This window comes from Balearica regulorum, chromosome 3 (assembly GCF_011004875.1).
Source record: "Balearica regulorum gibbericeps isolate bBalReg1 chromosome 3, bBalReg1.pri, whole genome shotgun sequence".
Lineage (NCBI taxonomy): Eukaryota > Metazoa > Chordata > Aves > Gruiformes > Gruidae > Balearica > Balearica regulorum.
Window position 1 is genome coordinate 93,716,341 of NC_046186.1, and position 17,518 is coordinate 93,733,858.

Sequence of the window (17,518 nt, forward strand, 5' to 3'; positions counted from 1 at the left end):
GAGAGCTGAACTTAGAAGTTGACTGTTACTCAGAGGTCCTGCTGTTCCAGCACGCTCTGCCAATGTTAAACATAAGAGTACGTTTGTCTCTGTACAGAACTAGATGACAAACTGGATGCAAAGCTCCAGGGACCCTTTCTTCCACAGGGTATGCGTTTCAGCCTGAACAGTTTGTACAGGGAAATACGGAATTGTTTTGAATCTCCTTTGCTCCTTGACTGACTTTTAAACCCTGCACTTCAGAGAAGAGTTAAGGAAATTATTTTAGAACCATGTTAAATACAAATAACATTGCATTTCTTCAGGCATGACACTGCTGCCTGGCAATTTTCTACTTCTTATTTTGTTCTCACTCCAAATTTAAACCAAGCATTTTGACTTCCTGATTTACACTCACATAGGTGAAAACATGAAGCATTTTCAGATAAAAGTTATAGAGAGTTCCAAGATTTCAATAGCATTTTTGTCATACAGATTCCATTGGGGGCGGGGGGGGGGAAGTTTCCTTGAATTCTGTAGCTATTGTCTTGGAGGAAGACCTTGTTTCTGTTCTTTATCTGTATAAATGCATTTAGGTAAACCCACTGCTGGCCCACAAATACAACTATTTGTTTAGTTCACTGTTTGTGCCAAATGAAGCACCTCAAGCTGTCCCAAAAAAATGAACAGAAGATAATCTTTGAAAATCTCAGGAGCAGCCCCTGAGATTTCCCTCCAGGGAAAGGGAATACAAAGTTTTAGTCGAAAGTCTTCAACTTTATTATGGTGGTGTCAAATGAAGGCATGGATAGTAACTATTACAAATATCTAGTTTACATTGCTTACCTTATTGGTGAGGTTTCAAAGCAAATATTGCAGGAAGTGAAACAGAAAAAAATATTACAAAAAGATCATGTAACATTGATTTAAACAACAATAAAACAATTCATATGAAATAATCTAAAAACAGAAGTTCGATTGTTGTGGTTATTAAAAATGGACTTTGAAAAGACAAACAAATTCTATATACAGTTACCAAAGATGCTATATGTAACTAGGCATTCCCAGATTTTCACCTTGTTGGCATCCATATTTACCAGGTGGATATTTGGTACAGTCAACATTTATAAGATCTTAACAATTTATCACATTGGAGTGCTCTCAGTTTATACTATTGACATAAACCACTTGTATCCTATGATTGATTAAACCAGGTAAGAACAATAAAATTGTTTGTTGGGAAGATATCACAATATATACTTACACTGTTACATGTGTAAACCTCATTATTCCACTTCAAAGACTCTTTCATAAAAAAACACAGGAGTGAAAAAGGGAGATTGAATTAGGCATGTCCATCTTCCAAGCAAGAGAAACTCACCATAAGGTTATGTCATTTTCTCCTTGGAGCTCTCTGAAAAGCTGCAGTGGCCAGGAAGTGATGAAAATGGAGACAAATGCCCAAGCCAAAAGCTGATGAGCTCAGGGGTTTCCCTAGTGTGCTTCCAGATCGTGTATAGATCCCTGGCAGATTCAGCATAAACGAGAACAGACCCTTTGGCATTTATTATAAGTCTGGGTCATATCCTGACCCTCCCAGAAGGCGACTGCTGTAGGAGACCAGTGGATGTCTATCTTCGCTTGAAATAAACTATATAGAAGGATTGGAAATGCCTTGAAACAAGAGGTGAGATGATCCACAATCTCTGGCATAAATTAATCCTGGAACTATCTGCATGATATCTAGCACTGTAGAACTACCTCCCCAAGAAATCTCCACAAAAAAGATATTTGGATTTATTCTGGTTGGAGATAACAAATAAATTGTATTTACCATATAAACATTTAACCAACCAGCAGCTAGATATCACAGTGAACAGACAGGAGTCAGATATGCATGAGAATCTCTGTGCTTAGCAATACTGCTTTATAGCTGGCTTAGGCAGGAGTCAAGATCATTATAAATGTGGGCCTCTTTCTTCACTGTGGTAAATGCTTGGGTTATTTGAAATTAATCTAGAAATTATATGAACATTATTAAAACAAGTAACTTTGTTCATCTGTGGCCAACCAAACTTTCTTGAAGCAATAAATGCTTTCATGAAGACAAGAAGACCTAGGAAAACCACTAGCCTTCCAATGCCTAAGAGAAGGCCATCAAGAAGATGGAGCCAGGCTTTTGACAGTGTGGCTTGTTAGAAGAAGAGAGACAATAGGGAAAAGGAGAAGTTCAGGCTGGACATAAGGAAATTTTTTTTTATGATGAGGTCAGTCAAGAATTGGAACAGATTGCTTAGAAAGGTCATGCAGTCTCCATCCTTGGAGGTTTTCAAGACCAGACTGAACAAAGCCCTCAGCATCTTGGTTTGATTTCATAGCTGATGCTGTTTTGAGCAAGAGGTGGGATTAAAGACCTGCTGAGGTCCTTCCCAACCTGAATTTTCCTATGAATCCAAGAGGCACCCTTTGAAAAGTGGAGGCAGTTTTTTAAAAAAGTGTATGCTTTCCTTCTTGAGTCTATTATGTACTGAATGAGCAATCTTTCATGTCCACATGATATTACGAAAATTTCCAAAAGAAGCAAGAAATCCTTTATATTTATTTATATGGTTTTATTTATTTATATGGTTTTCTATTATTTGATGTACTTTTGTCCAAGCTCTTCTTATGTGTTTGGTATAATCTTAACCTCAGACCATTCTGCCAATCAGGTATTACTTTGCTGACAGTGACTGAATTTCACACCAATTTTACAACATTGTAAAAAAAGGCTAGAAAGTGTTGAAACAGAAGAGCAAGCAATGTTTTCTCTCTGTGAGTTAGATGTGTGGCAAACTGAGATCAAAACACTGGATATGTAATCATCAAGTAGTAGCAGTGTCACATAGATCATACCAGGATAGCGCTGAGATCCTTCTCTTAACCAGTTATTGAAACCTATTTGAAATGCTTCAATGTCAAAAGAAACAAGCTGTTATACCAGTAATTCTCTTTTGGCCACCTTCAAATAAATTCACCATAATGGGGACTTTACTGAAAACTGAAAGAGAGAGCTGCCTCACCCAGCAATGGTTTGGAACCTCTGGTTCTTCCCACCTAGCTGGGTTGGATGGAGGCAGGATGGTGGCCCTGCTATCTTCAACAAAGCTGTATAAACATTAATTCAGTGTATATTTAATACAGTGTTTATATATAACAGAGTAAGGCGAAGAAAAATAAAGACAGACAGATACAGATTCTGGCAGGAAAAGGACATTTTAATACAATCTCTAACAGAGCAGTTATACAAAAGGGGGAAGACCTGTGGATTTTCCCACCTCTGACCAAATCCTTGAACTCTCTCTTCCCAAAGCAACAGTAGATCTGACTTTTATCTTGCCTTGTACGTAAAGCTTAACAATTTATGTGCTACCTGTGCTGACTTTTACACAAAATTAAAACGCAGAAAAAGGTATAACTTCAATATTTCTTGATTGCATCTTAGTTGTTAATTTGATAAACACTACGTTCTGTAGTTTTGAACATACCAATTCACCAATTACTTCTGAATAATTATGAACTTGCCACAGAATTAAGTATCAACAACTGAAGAAATATACATCCTTGAGAATGATACGTGACTTCTGCCAATATATTGCTGTATTTTATGTGAACAACCCAAACCCTTCCAAATGCACGACTGTAAGCTTATCACTAGCATGAAAAATGATGGCTTCAGCCTGGAAGTATGTGTATCTCAGAGAAACGGACTATTTTGCATTGTATTTTTTGATGTGTTTTAGTCTGATGTGTAAAATAAGTTGTTGCATAACCAGGTATTATGCAATAAAGTAGTTCCAAGTCAATAGTGAACTTTCATTTTATATAAGATATAACTGCATTTAAATGTTCACATCTCATTTGTGTTTTATAAGTATTTGCTCTGTTTTACTTTAGGCCTATTAAGTGTCATTGTTTCATCTGAAAGTTGTATATTCTGGGAAGGTCTATATTTTGCATAACATTTAATGTATTCAAATGAAAAAAACCAGTTGGGAAATTTTGAACTCTAGAATTACTTTCTAGTAAAAATTTATTTTGATATTGCAAGTGCAATGTCAGTATTCTAATCATCTGATATGAAAACTACTATTCCTTTGGGGAAAAAATAAAAATCAGCAAAAGGTCTCAAATGAAATTTTATAGAATTTTGTAATCCAGCTAAACACTATTTTTCCACAGACTTCTGTGGATGCCAACTAGATGTTATTAATAAAGCCTCATGCAAATTGATGCAAACAAAACTATCATCAGTACTAATAAGTGTTCCCCAGATTAAAGATGTATAAGAGCATTAATACAGTAGATAATTTTAACATTTAGAAAACATACGATGAATTCTCAATAAACAAGCATATTTGGCAAACTCCTGATTGGTTGTTTTAGTTTTGCTTAATCTTAATGCAAGCTGAAGATACTGAGTGCAAATATTCAAATATGATTCCCTGGAGAAATGGATTTTGTTGTCAAGACAAATAATTTCTTGTACCTTTACCAATTAAACCATACATCTAAAGTACTTATTCGTACCTGTTTCTACACAGAAGAGGAAGGGAAAGAACTCTTTTTAAGATCTTTAACTGTTTGTAAAAGGAGATAATGGACTGCAACAAGAATTTCATTTGTTCCCCAAGCCTGAAAGGAGATAAAGAATACATTAGACTATATTTCAGGTTGTGTTGTCCATTTTAAAACAAACTTCAGAAACACAAAACAAAAGAAAGGAAAAAAAAGATCTTTTAATTTAAAACTTTTAAGACAAAAAAAACATTCATCTACTCTTCTGCATTTTCATTTTTCTACCTCAAGACTGAACAAGGCAGCAAAAGCATGTTTGCAGAGTAGCCCTTTGTAAAAAGCTTTCCAATGCAGTTATTACAATGCTTTAACAATCCCAGCAAGCTCCTGTGAATGTACCTGCTTTAATTCCGCTCTGTTTAGAAAGCAAATGGTAACAACCTGCAAACCCTGAAGTAATCTTCACTAAGACCTCTCATTCCCTCCCCTGCATTACTGTCACTAAGGATTTTGAGCATTCCCATGCTTTCTGTTTATCAAACTTATTTTCCACTCCGTTGGCTTCTGCACACATTTTTCTTTTTTTCTTTTTTTTTTTTTTCCACCCAGCTAATGTAAAGTGGGGCCAGTTTGCTTCTAAGACACTGACATAACAGTGTGAAAGGGTCAGGATCAGTAAAGGAAAGAACATGACAAAAAAGTATGCTGTCATTTTTTAGGCCTAGCAGACTTTGGTTTGGCTGAACCTATGCTTTCTCATGTTGTTTCCTGCAGGGCTTTCTGTGTGTAATAAGCATACAGGGAGTGAACACATTTGTGTGCAAATGCAGAAATGTTCTGTGTGAACATAACTTTAGAATAAAAAGTATTCAGTCAGAATACATTCCCCCTTCGTCTACTCTGCCTCTCTGCTTAACTCTACCGCTGATAGTTTTTCTTTATAAACAAAACCGAGTCCCCATCCCCACTCCCAAAAGGAAAACCCACCAGTTCTCCTTGGCTTTGGATGCAACAATTATTGGAAATGCCACATAGCCAACGATGCACAAACACTACAGCAGTTACTGTGCCTCTCATCTCCTTCTAGTCTAGAAACAAGTCAGGTAAGAGTGATGTGCTCACGGGAAAAGGGAACACATAACACTATCACAGATATGGGAATAGTGGAGTCTCAGCCCATATTCTTCTCCCAGTTAGAAAGGCTACCACTGCACCTCATAAACGTCCTCAGGTTTCACTAAGGTGCTGAAGCACAAAGTACTTCATTAGTAGTGCTAATCCATAGATTTTACCCTCCTTCCTCTTGCTAAATTAGAATTTACAAACTTTTTTTGATCACTGGTTCCTGCTATCAGTGGCTCCATCCTCCAAATCAGAGAGGTATTTCCTTTCTTCACAAGCGGTCAAGGAAGAAAAGCCGTCTTTTATGGGCCACGTTGACTCTAAATCCTTCTCAGAACTTGGTGCTGAGCTGTCTCTTATCTATGATGCGTCAGCTCCCTACACATTTGTAGTATGCCGGTCACACTTACGAAACCTCTTTTTACTTTTTGTTCCCCTGCCTGTGCTTAGTGATTGTTTGAGTCATCCAGCCCTGCACTGCCAGGATGACCAAATGCTGCTCCATTCCTTTTCAGCTACTTAGGGCAGCATGTAGCTCATCCTGTCTAACTGATCTTCAGAACAGTTTTAAAAGTGTTGACTGTCTTTTGTTCTGCAAGAATATCTTTTATAACTGGGGGTCTAATAGTTGTCAAGGTTGATAATGCCTTCTGAAACTGGTGGATGATGCTAGTTAATAGCCTGTGGCTGAAAAACAGTCAGGATGGAACAGGCATTTGAGAGAGACATTCCTGATATGGTATGATTTAGGAGATGATCACAGGAGAAGATGTGCTCTTGTTACTTAGATTACTGTACTTCACAGAATGAGTCAGATTTGGAACTTCTAAAGGCCTGAAATGTTTGTTGTAAGACACGTATCTCTAACCTTCTTCTGGTGAGCTGCCTATAAATTCAATTTAATTTCATTTGTAGAAGAAACCTGACAACAGCTTTTCTAAACAAAGACAAAAGGGATCCCACAGCCTAAGTGTGTTATGTGTTTGCTTTGGATGAGTATAGGGAGGCTGTTTTTTCAGCCACTGTGTGTTTACCTGACAGTTTTCTGATAAGCAGTGTGATATCCGAACCCCACTTTGTGACAGTGCTAACACCATCTGCCAGGTGCTGATAGCTTGCTGAATAATGCTGTCATCAGCACTCAAGTGCTGATGGAAAGTTATTGCTCCAGTAACCACTACCGCATTCATCTTCTAATTGGTTGCTGCCACTAAAAACTATTACTCCCCACCAAAAAAAAAAAATAAAAAAAAAAAAAATCACAGGTTGTTTTTCTTTATCATGATTAATTACTTTTAGGCTACCTTGCAGTGTGACTGTTGTCTATTTAGAGCTTTCTGCTTCCTGCCAATTTTACTTATCTACACTGTAGAGTGAACTTTATTGCCTACCTATGATTGCTCTCAGAACCTGATTTGGTAACAAATACCCATAGAAAATTTCACTAGACCTTGATGTAGTGAAATACCTGTTAATGGCATACTCTGCTAGACACAGGGGACCAGTCTGCCTCATGAGGTAGGGTACAGTGCAAGCATTTGCGTAATCCTTATTTGTTGTCAATTGTTACAGCTAAATTTGTACCAGCTGAAAACCAGGCCAGATAGTTTATAAAGAAAATGTATAGAGAAAATTTTGGAAGTATTTTAATCATCAAGAAACCACATTCAAATGCATTTACTTAAGTGTAAAGAAATACACTGTGCAGGCTGCACAGACTTGCATGCCCCAGAAAGTTCACTGATGGCGGCTGAGCAAACCAGACAGCCTTCATGGTTTTACACTGCAGCACTGAGCTACTAAAATAAATACACGCGAAGAACCTCAAGTGTTTAGAACGGCTGAGAACATAATGTAATATAACTTAAGCCAGTTCTCACTTGCGTCAGTGTAAATGTGGACTAAAGCTATTTTGGCTTTAAAATGCTGTACTGGAGATTTTGGTTTGGCTTCCTATTTTTTGGCAGGATTTACCTTTCTTTTGCAGGATGTTCTGTCTTGCTTTAATGAAAGCTAGGATGTCAGCATCAGCCTGGCTGTCTCCAGTCAGAGGAATGGATGTACTTGAACTTGGTGGGGTCCTGAAATAAGAAAGTATACTTGTGGAACCAACTGAGTAAGAAGGTTAATCTTCTATTCCATTTTCTCCTCTCTTTTTTTCAGCATGGAGGACTTTGATCTCCAGACACAGTTAGAGACGGCACAGTTCAGAGGAGAATCAAACTCAGGACTTCTTAATGCTCTTTTGTAGATTCTTAAGATTAGCCAATATCTTTTTAGTTTGGTAGGGCTATATGCTTATCATCAGCTATAAAAACCTCTCACAAAGGGTTAAAAATATTTTACTGCTGAGTCAAAGATTTACTGCCAAGTGGAAAAGTCTAATACAGTGAGTTTACCAAAGAAATGATGGATGTGACTATGCCATGTGTTTGCTTCAGGAAAAAATGCTGCAATTTATTTGAACAGATCAATAGTATTTTTACCTCCTGTAAGGGAATTAAGTTTTCATACATACATAGAAGTGAACAAGCACATGACATTTGCTGACAGACACAACTCCTTTGTGCTGCCGAGTTTCCAGTCCCAGCTGAAATCTTGTACCTGTGCAGTTAAATCATTAACTTACCTCTGCTTTTGACAGACCCTCCAGTGGTATAAGATGATGTAGTACAGTGAAGCCATTCTAATTAGCTGAGAGTTTGGCCCTATGTCTCTAACCTTGTTTAAAGACTAAGCACTAATGATGAAATGAGAAATATAGTGATAAAAATTATCATATGGAAGGACAAGTGGAACTAAAGGGAGAAACTTTTTTTTTTACATATCCTACCTTTGTAATTATAGTTATTTCGACTGTTTCTTACTGACTATTGCAGCAGAACGTAATTGTGCCTGACATAAAATGGAAGACTGACATCCTTGTCATTGTGCTACTAATTAAGTACTCAGTTGCTGAATTAGTGAACCAAAATGGAAAACATTCCACAAGTGACCATGAACTTAATAAAACATCCTTTTGATGTAATTTACAAGTAAAGGACTACTCTCTTATTGATTTTCATTTGATTAGCAACAATATAAAAAAACCCAAAACACCACAATATATTTGAGAAAGTACTGTCTAAATTCCATTTTAGCTTCTCTTTTTCTCCTGTTTTTCTTAAACACAAATGCAATTTAAAACATTAGGTTTTGGGGGATTAAATTTTCCATGATTTTTTGCTGTTCTAGAAATGGATTGTTTTGGAAAATGAAAGAAAAACCCCTTGTGATTTGTTCTAATGCAGTAGGAAAAATAGTAACTTAACCATATTTTCCTAAGGGCCTTAATAGCCAGAACTGTTGAGCACAGTAAGAATGGAACTTCTGGAAGTATACTGACTTGGCATGATGTTTTGGTGGGAGAAAAGAACATGGAAATGAGCATATTAGAAAAAATAGAGAAGCTGTCAAAAAAAAAAAAAAGTAGTTTCTGTTAACCTGCTAAGCTAATTTTCATGAAGCAGCACCTCTTTTCAGAAAACATGACATGTAACCTTTGCCAAGCCTGACATATCCAGGCTGCTGGTGTCATTTTATTTTACTAGAATAATTTGTAGGAAGGAGACTCAAAATGTTATCAGGACCAAATTACAAGAATGAAAAAATCTCTGCATAGTTTCTGCATTCTGCAGTACTTACATACTCAGATCTCTCTTCCTTTCAAATGTTTTTATTTATTCTTTCAGAGTTCCTGTCTCTTGCTGAGAAGACATAGTCATGAGGATTCGTAAGCTCATGGGGAAATAAGCCTCAGGCCAAACAAGAAATAACCTCTTTAATGCTGATAATGCAGCTACTTGATGTAAAGCTATGGGACAGCTTTGGTGTTGTTTTGGAAGTTGGAGAAAAATCTGCAATTTCAGTTTTATTTTTGTTTTTCAAGGAGACTGTTGTTAAAGTGACTGCTAGAGGGTTATCTAGGCATCATATTACTTACTGGTTTGCTTTTTCCTCTGAATAGCCCAGGTATGCTTCTTACCTTGTTTTTGAAGTTGGGTTACTAGAAGTGATTGAATTTTTTTTCCCAGCTGGATCTTCATTAGGGCTGGTGCTTGTGGTCTCTGAAAAACTAGAATGGGAGCAGAAATGAGGGAAAGAATATAGCCCTTGTGGAGGGAATATTAATATATGCTAAGTAACTACAAAGAAGCTTTTTTCCAAGACTTTTTTTATCTATATAAAGCACTTGTTGTTTACTGGAAGAGGATTTTCAGTTGAATCCATGCAATGATTAGGTTTATGTAGAGAATGTGGCTATGAAAGAATGACAAATAAGCTCATAAAGTTTATACTTTTAGTATTTGCCTTCTAAGCAGGGCTTGTAAAGCACTTTTTGATGTATCTGATGTACAGTTTGTAATGGTATATTTAGTTCCCAAACTGACTATTAGCCAAGTGAGGCCTTAGCTCATTTTCCATTCTTTCTTTAGTCAGGCAAAATTATTACCGAAATCAGTGGGAGACTGGACAAAAACTCAGTGAGGACTTTGGGATGTGGCTTGATGATAGCCAAATATATTGCAAACAGCTGTTGCGCGTTCCTGTCCCTGCAGACAGCATTATCGAGGAACCTCTCCACTAGCAAGGCGATTTCTGCCACGGGATGTCTAGGGACTCTCTCCTTTCCCCCGAGGTCGCATATGCTGCTGGATCTGGTGCCAATCTTAGTGAGACTGAAAACATTGAATTACTCAAATTTAGGCTTTTTCCAGTAGATGGCAGGATTGGCAAGTTCTTGCTTTTTTAACTCTGCAGTAGTTTGTTCATTGTTGGCTGATGAATTGATATTTCTGGCAGAGAACTTGAAAAAGGAAAGAAATTTATTACTAAAATTTTACTGTATTACACTGTGCCAGGTTCAGTTTTGCAGAAGATATTGTGCCCAAGAGTATAAGTCATTTTCAAATGAACAGCTCCAGGTTTACTGAATGTTTCTCTTTAACTCCTGAAGTCCCATACCATTCACACCTGCCTAAATGGATTAAAATAACCTCAAGACTCAGCCTAATTCAACTAAAGCAATATCATATTTAACGTTTAATAATACTCTGTGCTTTATTATGCCTACATATTACAAGAACTAGAAAGGATGCGCAATGTTATTACCTACTATGTGGTTTAGCAATATCTGGGAGTTTCACATCATATTTCTGCTTTAGGATTTCCTGAACGTTTTTTCCGTTGATTTGGCAATTCTTAAAAACTAAGTGATTTAGGGGTTTAAACTCAGTTTTCTAAAAGGATTCTGTGTCTGTGCCCTGAGATACCTAGGCATCTAAGTCATATAACCATGGTTTAATAAATTACTGCCCATCAACTGAACCATAGCAACCATCAATGACTGTGTCCTTCGCCTGCAACAGATGTAAGGTAATGTGACTTAATGCAATCCTTTTTCATTGCTTTCTTTTCATTGAAATAAGCTTCTTCGATTTTTATTTGCCATGAACAGAATGTATAATTTTATAAATACTGTGAGTCAGCTGAAGTAATTTAGTTTTAAGGTGCAGTAGTTTATAAGTTTGAACTAATTTTTTGCATTGAATTTAAATGAAAATTATTCTCCAGAATTGTTAAATCCACATTTTAAAGGAGACTGAGATCCAGATACATTAAAAAAACCTAGACACTACAGGTGTGGCAGAGTTTGACCTATAGGGATCTCACTTTCTAGTGGATTCCTGGACCTGGGACAATATGCCAAAACTTGCCTTAGAGTGCTCTGGGGGAACTGGAACATGAGGAAGGTGATAATTAAAAAAACCCCACCACCTTAGACTGAGTGAGGTGATGCCCAGAATCAGGAAATTAACATTACTGTGCGCAGAGATGGACCTTAAACTTACAGCTTACAGCCAGACATTTTTGTCTGTAGGATGCAAACTCTTCTCCTGCAAATTAAAGAAATTTATAAGGAAGCTTATAACTATTTATTGTAATAATTCAAAGTGGTGCTTCCATAGAAGAGGTTAACAATGAGAGTACTAATCTAACAAATGAGTCCGTCAGTTTGGCAGAACTCAAATCGATCTTTTACGTATCCCAGAGATTTCTCTAATCACTAGGCTAGAGGGATGGCCTGTATGCGGCTAATTTGCGTCCTTCATACTGAAGCTCTGATAATGTTTCTATGGCATTGCAAGATACATTGAGTCATAAGTGGATGAAAGAGTGTAATTTTGCTGTGCAGTGATTTGTACGCTCAGATGCAACTTGCTTCTAGCCTCTTCTCAGAAGCCAGGACTCTCCTCCTTCATGTAAGTGTTAGATGCCGTTCCAGTGATGAGAAAAGATGAGAAATGTTGCTAGTACTGCTCTAAATTTAATGGAAGGTCATTATGACAGCATGGGGTGGGGGTAATGATCCCCCCCTCTGTGTGTTAAGCCTGAAGGACTGGGCATCTCAGGATGCCCAGACAAAACCATAGCCGACCTGATGTAGTGTGACTATAGTCCTTCTTCAAGCAGGAGGTTGGTCTAGAGATCTCTAAAGGTGACTTCCAACCAGTGTTTCTGTAATGTGTAAATAGGCACTCCTGGATCACAGCTTTGGATTTGGATGGACGCACAAGGTGTAGAAGTCCTGCCTCTTTGTCTGGCTCCTAAGCTCTAACATTATTCAGATTCTTTTGACAATGTATGATTCCCATTTCCATTCTGAATCTGTCTGATTTTTCCTTGAGTTGAATTTAAGAAGTCTTAAAGCACTGTTTCCTGACAGCTTCAGTAAAATTCCAGCTTTTTCTGCAGATTAAAGATAGTCTGTCAACTTCATATGTCTCAGTTCTTTTTTTAACCTAGTACCTCAAGTTTCACCCAGTGGGCAACTTGCTTTTTTGGGGGGGGGGTCATCTGTTGGGGGTGTATGTCTGAGTGAGGCATGGGGCAGCAGCTAGAGACATGTACGCAGTGTTGCGGCAGTGTCTCCCTTGCTGCAGGAACCCGAGGGCCAGAGACAGCTGTCCCATGGACTGACCAGCTCCATCAAGCATATAGGGTAGAGGAGCTGGAGAGATGATGGTATGAATGCTTGATTCGCCAGCTGAAAAAAAAGTGGAAAACCAGATAGACTAAAACGGAAAGCATAAAATTTGAAGGTGTGCAACCTCTGCAATGTTAAAACAACCTCAGCTGCAGTTCTCCAGTCATCTGAGTCTTGGACATGAGGGGAACAGATGTTCTTTGTAAAGGCAGGCAAGATTTAAGCTGCTTAAAATCTGAGCATTTTAGTATTTGGTTACAAAATCAAATTTGGCCTAACTTGCAAATTCATAGATAAATTGCTCAAGTTAAATTGTTACCAGCAGAATGTGAAAATCTTTGAAATGTCATTATCAATGATGTTATTCCCAGATTATGTTTTATCGTCATGTAACACTGTGGAAAATTGGCAGGAATGAAAAATTATTACGACAGAAAATGCTGCAAAATATATAAACATTTCCCTTGTTTCACATAGCACTAATACAGTGAGTAAATTTTGCAATCCAGGGCAATAAATGTTAAAAACCCTGATGCTCAAAGTCATTGGGGAACATGAAGAGTTATCTCCAAGGGAATCTAAAGTGACAGAAATATTTTGAAGAAGAAGCTGGAGATCCAAGGAGTCTGAGATTGAACATACTGTGGGGCTTGCTGGGAATAGGACAAATGAGATGCGGTAGGGAATGAGTGAGGTTAAGAAAGATCTGACTGAACTGAAAAGGAATGCATTCCTTCTGACAGAATGACAAAAATCCAAAATGTTTTAGAAGATTTGAATAACTATCCAACATTTGCTTGATTCAAGGGGAATACAAGAACAGTTCAACAATAGTGAAATTAAAAATTCAGTGAGAGAAGTAACTTGAACAGACAAGGATCGGATAAATTCTTAAAATGAAAGCCAATGTGGGAGAAGACTATATGAGGATGAACACAACACTGAGCTTGAATTCCGAAGTGGAGCAGACATGGAGTGCTGAGCCCAATATATGTTTTAAGACTTTTTGCAGACCTGACAGGAACCCACTAAGAGACATAAATGTACGTATAATACCAGTAGCAGTTAGCACTACAGCTTTATGTTAGAGAGAATATGGACAAGTAGGGTATTCTCTTTCAAGTTTGAGGGATTTTATTAGATACTCCTTTTGAATAAAATAACTTCCTGATGATTATTTTAAGTTCCTCTTCCTTTCTCTTTGTACTGTGACTCTGGGATTGCTGATTAGACACTTTTTGGTCCGAAATACAGTGATGGGTCATTCTTTCTCCACTTTGCACAGTTGTTCTTCATTTTAAGTAATATGTTCAGTAATATGTTTAAGTAATATGTTAAGTAATATGATATTTAATATTTCTGCAACCTTCATATGGAAGACATATGCAAATATAAATATAATCTGGAGTCCTGAATCTACTCAACATGTTAATGAACATGAGTCTGGAAGCCTGTACAATGTACAAACTACTGGTTGCAGCTGTTTAATCAGATTTGCTAATGTGATTAACCTGTTCAAGAAATTACCTTTCTTATGCAGAGATGTTTTTTCTCATGCCCAACCCACTGATAACCCTTATGTCACCCTTTCCTCCACTTCAGCACTGTGGTCACTGAAATCAATGTTTTGCTCCTTATTCTAGTGGGAGTAGGATCGAGCCAATGGCTTTCAAACCTTACTGACCAAGGCAGAAATGCTCACTGTTCAACTCCTTTATTAGCACAGACTATTTTGACACTTAACAATTCAGCCATTTTTTTTTCAATTGAAAGAGAGACATGTTTGGTCATGAATCAAGTGCCTTTTATAAGTCTGTATCCTTTTTAAGTCTCAAAAGGATTACCAGCTTCCCTTCTCTGTTTTAGCTATAAATTGATTTAATACAAAATACAATTTGAGGCTATCACATTCCCTTTCCAAGGCTTAATTTGCTCTGGTAACATGACTAAGGTGTGCCAAACAATAACAATCCACATGAATTGTGCACTAGAAGGTGATCAAAAGATTTTGTTCACACTCATATATAAATCTCAAGAAAGATTATGGAATATACCTGTATCCTTTATATGCTGAGATACATAATTTATTACTTCTAATCCTGAAGATTGTATTTATATCCATTCACTCTCAGGAGTTTCTCTGAATGGTTTTTTACTGCATGCTTACTCTGTCAAGAGCAGTCTTAGATTTCTGACATGGTAGGGCACTAAGTTTTAGATCTTATATCTATTAAACACACCTGTGAACTGAATTCCATCTTGGAAATAGGTTTTATTTACAGCACATCATTATATCAAATATAATTTATGTCAGTTTCTGCTTTTGTGACCGGTTATTCTGCTGGGTGAAGATAGCACTATCATTTCAGAGAAAGAGATTGTTGATTTCTAGGTGAGTTAGAAACAAATAGCCATTTGTGTCTTGGGTCTACGTAATCCAGAGGAACAACTGTAGCCTGGACTCATCCTACACAATCATGGGAATTGGTAAGTAAAGTTCTTGTGTCAACTGAGGTCAAGGAAATCCTTGGGACATAAATATTCTACTGTTTTATACTCTTAAAGCCTATGAAATTGGAAACTTTTCCTCTAAAATGTTATTGCCTCAAGTAGGGGGAAAAGTAAATTTTCATGCACAGTGGGATGTTAAGCCTGGAGCTCCGCTTCACAAAAAGCAGAAATAGTGTTTCTACTTCCATATACACCACATTGGAAATGTACCTGTGTAAAATACATTTAAACAGCCTAACATAAAATGAGATCAGGAACTATAAAGAGGAAAGAGCAGTTAACTTCAAAAGATCATTGCAAGAATATTGAGAGAGACGGGAAAACAAAACTATATTCATCCTGACTCCCTCTACAATTTAAGTTCAAGAAGATGAATGTTCTGGGTCTGTGATATACATGCAAGGATCATCCAGTCAATCTCAGTCAACATGTCCATTACTTAGACACAGAGAAGTTGTTCATTATAAAGAATGTCATTTTTCGCAAGAGACAACGTGGGGCAGTGCAGGACTCTGAAGTAAGTTCGGCAGCAGAAAGCAAGCAGGCACCTTCCCCAATTCTATTCAAAATGCTAGACACACTGTTCTGAGACCTGTCTTCCAGTGATAAACACAAACAGTAAAGGCAATTGAAAGAAAAGTTTGAAAGAAAAGTTTAAAAGAATATTATAAAGAAACCAGTTATGCCATTTTGCTTCTGACCTAGCGTGGGAGAAGGAGAAAAAAACACTCTTATAGAGGCCAGTCTCCCATTGCACTGGGAAGTGCCTGGGCATTATCGTATGTTCTTTTTAATTCTAGCTTAGACTGCAAAAGATACTACTCTCCTGAGCCATGCATCAGCACACCAACAGGAAATTATTGTTCCCAAGAACAACGGGGCAGAGAGGTTGTGCAAGAGGTCTTTAGTTCAATTCAGTACCAAGTTAAAGAGAGTGACAGTCACGGATTGCTTGAGCTAATTTGGCTGAACTTGTGCTAAGCTAGACCAAAAATGTTTTCAGGTTCTGTTTCAGCAGCTTTTCTGTGGGACAAGTACCCTTCAGCCTAAAACCAGAAATGAACAGCTCAAATCAGGCCTAAAACTGGTCAGCCATTTGCAAAGCAAATAGTGCCTACGTCCTGAGAGAACACGGAATAAGAACTGAAGCAAAGTAGAGAAGACTAGAGTTAGTTTTCATCAGTTTGAGACATCTGAAAATGCCTTCTGAGACAACTTTAGAGGATTAAGTGTTTCATTCTATCTCTGTACTGATTTTGGAGCATTTACTATAGATACACAGAAGTTTACAATAAAAATCAGAATATATTTTACAGTTTTAAGAAAATGATTATTCATTATTTAATGGTATGTAGGATATATTATGTTTGCTGCAAAGCAGGAAACAACATTTATGCAGACTATTGTTATAAAGTTGTAGGTAAAGCTACTCATCAGAGAAAGATTAACTGTATAATGAGGAAGGAGAGAGAGAGAGGGAGAAAAAGAAAAGTGGAGAGGGAGAGAGGAAGAGGGAAGGAGAGAGAACACTTTCATTTATTGCCAATGACCATGGAAACCTGCACATTCTGGTATGTTTTCCTGCACTCTACTTTGCTTGGGGGGCTATGGAGTTCTATTACTGCAAATTTAAATTAGAAGTTTTGAAATCAGAAGTAACCGATGATGAAACAACCAAGATGATTTCATTTTTCTACTGTAGAGGATGTACCAGTGTTTTACAATATCAAATGCAATATCATTTTGGAATAATATGCTGCATAAATGTAGCACCAGGACATTTTTCAGCAGCAAATCTATCTAGACTATATATTAAATAATTTTTTAATCTTTTTTTGGTTTGCAGCCCCCTGAATACATTCCAAAGGAGATATAGTCTCCTCATATAGCAAAATTGACTGATAACAGGCTTGCTTTTCTTAGCTATCTGTCATGGGGTCCCTAGTGACAGATTTCCAGAGTCCCAAAACCAACAAGTCAAAAGAACTGAGTTACAATAAGCTGCCTTCAATATGACTGCAAAATAACTGAATGATAAAAATTAATTTTCTACACAGTCATTTATCTTGTAACTGGAAATGTGGTGTTTGAGTGTGATATTTGCAAAAGCATTCTGGTGAAATGCACTTCTACTAAAAGTGCCTTTCTTTCCAAGTAAGTAAGGCAGAGAAAAATGACCAATTTACCTGTTAGTTGATAGATGTTGCGAGGATTTGATAAAGTGGGGATAAACAGCTGCGGTATTTGGTGAGCTAACCATCTCTGGCTTTTCCTGCTGGGTTTAGATTGAAAAACAAAATTATGTAGGATAGGATTTTTTTT

At 37.2% G+C, this 17,518-nt stretch overlaps 1 protein-coding gene across 4 annotated transcripts in view; it reads right to left on the reverse strand.

Moving 5' to 3' along the window:
* Window positions 1–746: 746 nt before the first annotated feature.
* Window positions 747–17,518, reverse strand: part of KIF6 (kinesin family member 6) — a 175,527-nt gene continuing 158,755 nt past the window's right edge. For 2 of the 4 annotated variants that reach the window (XM_075749020.1, XM_075749022.1), the window contains 4 exons: window positions 17,383–17,471; window positions 9,683–9,772; window positions 7,633–7,739; window positions 747–4,653 (listed from right to left, as the gene is read on the reverse strand). In XM_075749020.1, the coding sequence (XP_075605135.1) occupies window positions 4,637–4,653; window positions 7,633–7,739; window positions 9,683–9,772; window positions 17,383–17,471 (303 nt within the window). In that variant the 3' untranslated portion in view covers window positions 747–4,636. Of the gene's footprint in view, window positions 4,672–5,669; window positions 5,680–7,632; window positions 7,740–9,682; window positions 9,773–17,382; window positions 17,472–17,518 lie in introns of all 4 variants that reach the window. The other 2 variants (XM_075749024.1, XM_075749021.1) reach the window with 2 other exon arrangements.